This window comes from Anastrepha obliqua, chromosome 1 (genome assembly GCF_027943255.1).
Source record: "Anastrepha obliqua isolate idAnaObli1 chromosome 1, idAnaObli1_1.0, whole genome shotgun sequence".
NCBI lineage: Eukaryota > Metazoa > Arthropoda > Insecta > Diptera > Tephritidae > Anastrepha > Anastrepha obliqua.
The window spans coordinates 17,895,544-17,902,802 of record NC_072892.1 but is presented as its reverse complement, the minus strand read 5'-3'; the positions used below and the strand labels follow the sequence as shown (position 1 = coordinate 17,902,802).

At 42.9% G+C, this 7,259-nt stretch overlaps 1 protein-coding gene across 1 annotated transcript; it reads left to right on the top strand.

Moving 5' to 3' along the window:
- Nucleotides 1-3,412: 3,412 nt before the first annotated feature.
- LOC129252971 (probable serine/threonine-protein kinase nek3) lies at nucleotides 3,413-6,184 on the top strand. The gene is made up of 2 exons (XM_054891176.1): nucleotides 3,413-3,863; nucleotides 3,923-6,184. The coding sequence occupies exon 2, from the start codon at nucleotides 4,475-4,477 to the stop codon at nucleotides 6,182-6,184; it is 1,710 nt and encodes a 569-aa protein (XP_054747151.1). The 5' UTR covers nucleotides 3,413-3,863; nucleotides 3,923-4,474.
- Nucleotides 6,185-7,259: the final 1,075 nt, after the last annotated feature.

Here is a 7,259-nt window from a genome sequence, read left to right as displayed (position 1 = left end):
AATTACCGCATTCGCCTGATATGGCTCCCTGTGACTTCTACTTATTCGGAAAATTGCATTTGGCCACGAAAGGAAAACGTTTTGCGTCCGTAGAGGCCATGCAAAAGGCTTGTGCCGACATCCTGAAGGATAGTCCGGATTCTGGTTAATGACGTGAAACACTTTTTCGAAAACCTTTAGATCACGCAAAACAGTGTATCGAGGCCAGAGGGGCCTATTTTGAATAAATAAACTCGAAGTTATCAGAACAAAGCTCCTGCCGTTTCTACTTTAGCTCAGTCTTGTTTATTTTGGACATTGTTTTGCAGATCGGCATACAAATAAGTAGATGATAAGATGACATGACTGTACACAATACTTAAGGTTACCTAATAAATCCAGCACATTTTCTGAGAGCTTGTGTAAATCTACCAGTGCGTGTGAATGTACGTACCTACGCATAGCATTTGTGCATTTCTCCACACACACGCATACGCGCAAGCATAAGAATAATAAATAGATAAATAAAAATTTTTAAGCCCCACGGTTAAAATTACTCCCAAGAACAAAAATTTACGACAATATAAGAAATGGCCAGCGGCGGAAAACAGTTACGCCATTATACGGGGCACTGACCACAACCATGCAGAGATATGAGTAGATACAAGTGGTTGTTGGTGTTCAAGTAAAATAAATATACGCGTATGTACACATCTACAAAGAGGTTCCACTTTAATTAATAATTTAAGAGGTGAAAGAAGAAAGAAAATTACACTCATAATAATACCCAATAAATCAGAAAAAGAGAGAACGGCGAACAAAGGGCTTATCTGCCTGGCTATATGTAGAACGTAATAAGCAATTTATAATGGAGTTAGAAAAAAAGTGAAGGAATAAGCCAGCAGTTGGATAGCCGAAATCAGTGTAGAGCTCCTAATGACATCGAAGCAAAGAGCAAATGCACTGGTGAAGCATTTCCTGCCATAACTTCAATATTTGAAAAGCTGCCTAAAACTGAGCGGCCCAATGTAGCGCACAACAAAGACAACTACTTTAAAATGCCGGCAGATTAACAAATGAACGGTTGAATTGATCAATTAATGAAGCAGCCGTAATGTGAGCACTCAGAAGCATTGCAAGGCATACATACACACGCCTAAGCAAGTATGTATACGTATTTTGGTGCATGCCTACGTGAAGGTATAAATACATTTATGCATGTATGTATGTATGTATGTATGTATGTATATCAAAAAAGTATATTTTCTTTGTCCAGATGCTGTGTTGCATAAATTTCTCTTATTTGCAAAAATTTTCATTTTTTATTTTTATTTAAGTAGCTGCTGTTGCGCATTCGTTGCCGGCTTAAAACCATTTTTCTTTCCATTGACATGAGAAGCGCTACGACAGACAATGGGCAACAACACACAAACAGTATAACTGAAATGGAAATCAAAACAATCAGCCATGTGACCATTCCGCCTCACGATCACCTTGCACACTCCTTGCAAAACCCATTCAATCGATCCGTCTATCAATCCATTCGCTCCTCATTTCGACGCTTGTACTATTCGTACTACTTGGCGATAGCTGCCTACCCGGAAATCAATCAAACTAAGAGCATTCCACTTGAACATCAATTTTCGATAACATCGAATTGTCGCTTTTTGTTCAACATCCACATATTCCTTTTGCCACTGGCTGCCCCATTTGCACTCCACTGCAACGCAAGGCGTATTTTATTGTACTTACCCATTTTGTTTTCATTGTTTCAGCTTACCTACTCCTAGCCTGCAGGCCCACCAGTAGCAGCAGCAGCAGCATCAGTCAACATTGGCAACATTGCCAACAATGGGCAAACCAAGATACCTTATTTAGTTCAGTTCCGTTCAACACAGAATAGTCGATTGGAAAGGCGGCTGCGGAAGATGAAAAGCCTGTAATGTAATATAAAAACCGCAAAGTGCCTGCGAAATGACCAGCGTACGTGCAGTTACAATGCCTTTCCTTTCCATCTTTGCCAGCTCCTGCCAACTCTTTAAATACGTATACGTATGAGCATACGTACATATGTATGTAGGTATGCACATGTTTGCAACGTAAGCCACATGAGGCATTTTTTCCTTCGTCCCAAGCTCTGCCCTGACTAAGCCGTAGAGCACCTTGTTGGTGTTGGCGCATGCGCTCATCAATGAAAGTAGTCGCGTTGGTTATTACGGCTGTCGTAAAAAACAGCCTGAACAATAAAGCGGAGAAACAAAAAGTAACAGTTAAAATACGCAAAATCGTGTAAAGAGCACCACCACCAATCTCTACTACCAACAAAAGCGGGAGCATAAAAGCAGCATACAAACTATTAAAGCCACTCGACGAAAAACATGAAACGAAATGAAAAACAAAAACAAAAGCCAAACTCAACGGGCAAAAGTTGCTGCGCCACCACACCGGCTGCCATGGATGAAGCAGGTGCCATTTGTGGTGATATAGTGCTCACGACCAACCGGTTTGCTCTCAGTGCTCTTTGCATTGACTTGTTTGGTATTTCTGTTGTAGGCTGCAATAGTTTACGGTTTCATTGATAAAAAGCGCATTTTTACTACGACTCCATGTGACCAACAACTCACTCGCACTGTTCCGTTAACAGAGTGTCTCCTCTGAGAAACTTGTTTACAGTGCTTTCTTCAAGAGTTGAGTTTGCGAGAGAGTACAGTGGTGGCTAGCAAAAAATCCACATATTTGTATGGTCGATGGAAATGCGCTAGGAATATAATCAAAGTCGTGAAAACCTGAATTAATACTTAATTATAAAACTGTACTGCAGCAAAAATGGCTCCACTTTTTAATTTCCCGAGCGGCGCGAAATACTAAAGCAGCAATAAGGAAACGGAGGAAGGACTTTTACCAAAGTAAAGAAGTAAGAAAGTAAATATATAAAAAATATTTTAAAGCTCAATTAAAAAACGGGAATACACATAAGCCTAAATTAGATGCCAACACATCTATAATTGCTTTACGTTAAGCGTTGCTACATCATTCGATTCGATTAAATTCCCAAAACAGAATTTTGTTTTTTAATTAATTCAAAAACTTTCGAACTGCAGAGTCTTCACTTAACATGTGTCCTGATATCATGAAGCTAAAAATATTGTATTTGACACATTAATGTCCAACAACAGCCTGACAAATGAGACGCACAACAGAATTGGCACGCTGCAGCAAGTTTTGTTCATTGCAAACCCCGAAGATAACGTCGCCGCTACAAATATGAGCTTGAGTAGCGGGCAATTGTATTAACCCGTTCACTGGGAGCGGCAGAGCTGTATCAGCTGATGTGAGACTCGCAAAAATACTTGTATTAGCAGTGGTAGCAGCACAATGCTGGTGTCTAGCAGATGCGCGTTCGAGTCGACGATCAGTTTGAAAACGATTTTCATACGTAACATACGTGTTAACGGAAAACATTCGAATACTCGCTCGAAGTACATCAAATATAAAAATCAAACAATAAGCCAATTGGGCAGCACTTTGAAAAACATATGTGTTGAGGAGAACAGAGTTTAAAATCGCAAAAACGAAATATCGAATTAATACAACGAAGGTGATAGTGAGACTGCCGCAACGCAGACAAATAACAGCATCCAGGGTAATAAAAATATTCATATGTGTACGAAGTCGAATGACAAGTGTTTGCCGGCAGCTACAGCATCTCTGAATGCTAGAAAAGCAAGTGGGCAAAGAAGAGCCAAAACAAACAAACAAATAAACGTATATTTTGTGCATTAGTGCTACAAATAAAAGTATAGAAATAAAAGTAGAAATTTGAAATTGGAAATTGGATATTGTATAGCGTACGGCGGCAATAGCAGCAAAGGTAAAACGCGCAGGTGAATAGTAAATTGTGAATCGAAGTTGAGAATGTGCATTAAATAATTTTCTTTTGTAGTTGCGTGTGTGTTGGTGTACTGAAAAGTTTCCCCATTCAATGTGGTGCATGGAAACTGAATGAAAATTCGTAGAACTGTGAGTTTAGGCGCTCTGTTAAATTGACCTGTGCTATTCGATGTGTATCGACGAAGCCTAAGATGGGTGGAAATTTCAACTAAATTCATATCATCGTAATTTCAATAAAATATCATAGCAAAACTCAAAGAAACAGTATACGTTAAAAATTACGAACGCTGTCGCAAATCGTCTGGGCTTTAAAGTTAGGCAAAATAGACCGGGCTTACGCCTTTTCGAGCCGCAAACGCGCAACCAAGTGGAACAAAGTATTTTGCTATCCGAGTTATATGATAGGGCTAGCAGACTCTGAATTGTCTCTGCAGTGGCTATAAGGGAACGTTACGACAAGTTGCAGCGCGTCGCATTGTAACTTAATAATTATCACAAAGCAATAACAATAGCAAACATTAACAATACCCGACACTTGCATCGAGCTTTAAAAAGGCAAAAACAATAACAAGAAACAAGAAATACGCCAAGTGTGAACGAAAAAATGCACGCTAGTAAGCTGGACACAACAACGATGCTGACACCATTGACAGCTGGTGGAACCAGCACAAAACTGGAGCAGCACTCCAAACCCATACTGAGCCCAACACGATCCCTTGACGAAGGTTTCGAAAGTGATCCGGATCGGGTGTCCACTGATTCAGAGCATCAAACAAGTGGAACGAGCTGCAGCAGCAGCAGCAACAACAACAACAACAACAACAACAACAGTCAGAACAATAGTAGTCAGATTAATAGCAACGGCAACAACAACAACAACAACAACAACAATAATAATAATAACAAAAACAGCAACAGCAACAGAGGCGTTGTTGTAGCAAAGCAAGGTGTCGGCTCAACGCTTGCCCAGCTCTCGTCAGCGGCCACGGGAGGCCTAACAGCATCAACAGCGGCGGCATCAGCCATGACAGCAACAACAAGTACGGCAAGCTCATCTAGCATCTGCACAACAGCAGCAACAAAAGCGAACATGAAGACTGATTTGCATAAGCAACGCTTGCTGACAATGGTTGCACCGCCGCCTCAAATTACACGACGTCAGCCAGCGATAAGTGTGGCACCTGCTGCCGCCTCTGTCAACACCACCAACGGCTCCTCCATTGCTGCTGACATGAGACAAGCATCCGATACAGCAATGGACAAATTTCACAAAGAACTGGATTTGCAACAACAACGACGTGGCTCGGCTGAGTCAGCGCACAACAATAACTATCTGGTCGCGAGTAACGGCAATGGGAACAGCAACAACAAACACCATTTGGGCACACAATACCGCGCAAGTTCCAACTTGGCCGCACTGACCGCCAATGTGGCACGCGCTAGCAATGCCCTAACAACGCCAACGAGCAGCGCCGGTGCTTCACCATTACCAGCGCAACGTCTGCAGTATCAAAAACAGCGTCAACCCATGGTGGCCTCCGCCGCCGGCCATCAGACAGTGCACAATCATCGTTTTACTGCCGGCGGTAGCGCAGTCGGCGGTGGTGTGGCCAGTGGATTTCGACGCGCACGCACGCGCGCCATGTCGCCTGCGGTGATCAAAGGGCTACCGAACGCTAGCCACAACAGCAGCAACAACGTCGGAGGGGGCGTTGGCGGCATGCAAGTGCACGCTTCACGCACGCTGCTTCTACCACGCAGCGCTAATGTGCGCTCACATTCAGTTGATGCCATTTCACGTCATCGCCATGGCTATGACCCTGCCAATGCGCTTATCCTTAAGCACGAGGGCAGCGGCATTACGAGCACCGGCGTGCAAAACGCGCATAGCGTGGGTGGCCCGCATGGCGTGCCCAACAATGTTGCCACCAACACACGCATGATGAACTACAAATATCCCAGCGGGGGAGTGGGAGCTGGCTCAACGGCTGCCGGGCAAGCCTTGTTGGTGCAACCCATTTCGAGTGTGACATTGTCGGCGAGCACAGCATCAGCTTCACTGCCAGCTGCCACAACAGTGCTCAATCCAGCGAATGTCGGCGATGCCGCTGCTGCGTTGGTCGCAGCAGCTGGTGGATCGCCGGTCATCGCCTCGGCTACCAATAGCCTGTACACCTTCTACCCAGCCGAAGGCAATCTGCAAGTGTGGCAGTCCGAGTGCGGCGACCTCACATACAAGTCGTCGCGAAATCAACATACGCACAAAGCGCCGGTCTGCTGGACACAGTCGATACCAAGGCAAACGAGACGGTAAGTTAAAAGCCTTTTTACTGAACTATAAACGTAGACATAACTATTTGAGTGTGTGAGTGTGCCAGTACGTATCGGCTCAGCTGAAGGGGCTAGAAACAGTGGCGCGCTATGAGACAATAATGCGATAAGTCAGTGCGGCCACTTCTAGCGGGTGGGCTGGCGTTAGCGTTAACAGTCAATCTGCACTTTGCCGGTATCATTTTGTGGCGCACGAAATGTACATAAAATTAGCGAGCTGCGCTAGCGTAGAAGGTAATTGGATTGCATTGGCGCTTTGCTGCTTTTTCGTTTTTGGGCTTTGGCGCTTTGTCGAATGCGTGTTGATCAACAAAATGTCTTGTTTTCCACGCGACGACTTTTAGGGCGAAATTTCAGTCTCTTATGTTTCTCAACAATTTTCGCGACTTTTGAATCGTTGCTTTATTTTACGTCTATGCTGAGTGTATGTAGTTTTTGCAAAAATGCGCGCAATTAAACATGGGGCTTAGATGAATGCCATTTTTGCCATGGACATATCCATTAAACCTCTCACTCGAACGAGTCTTTGTGCGAGTAGTTTAGGATTTTTTTTGCAATTTTTTGCTTGAATTTAATGGGTACCATTCCACTGCACAAAATTGCAAAACTGCGCTAAACGAAAAGGAGGTTAGCGTCGGTATGAATGCTGAGATATTTGTGCATGCGTACTTACATAGCAACCTGCTGCTGTACTCGCAGATTACAGTCAAAAGGAATGCAGGCTGGCATTTTTACATAAATATGAAATAGGTAAATAATTTATGAACCACTTGTGCACAGGCATATAAGTAAGACTGTATAAATGCAAAAAAAAAAAATATTAAATTAAAAAATTAACAAAAATATTTGCAGTCGGTGCGTGTGGAGGCAGGTGCAGAAAAATTTCGCTCTTTGTTGTTTTTACAAATGTTACACTTTTTAATCAAAAACCAAATTCAAATCACATATCAAACCAACATTTAGTTTTCAACTCCCATTTCCACACCAACTCTCAGTTTCATGAGAATTTCTTTTTGTTTAAAAAGCGACTATTTATCACCTCTTCATTACCTTTTTGT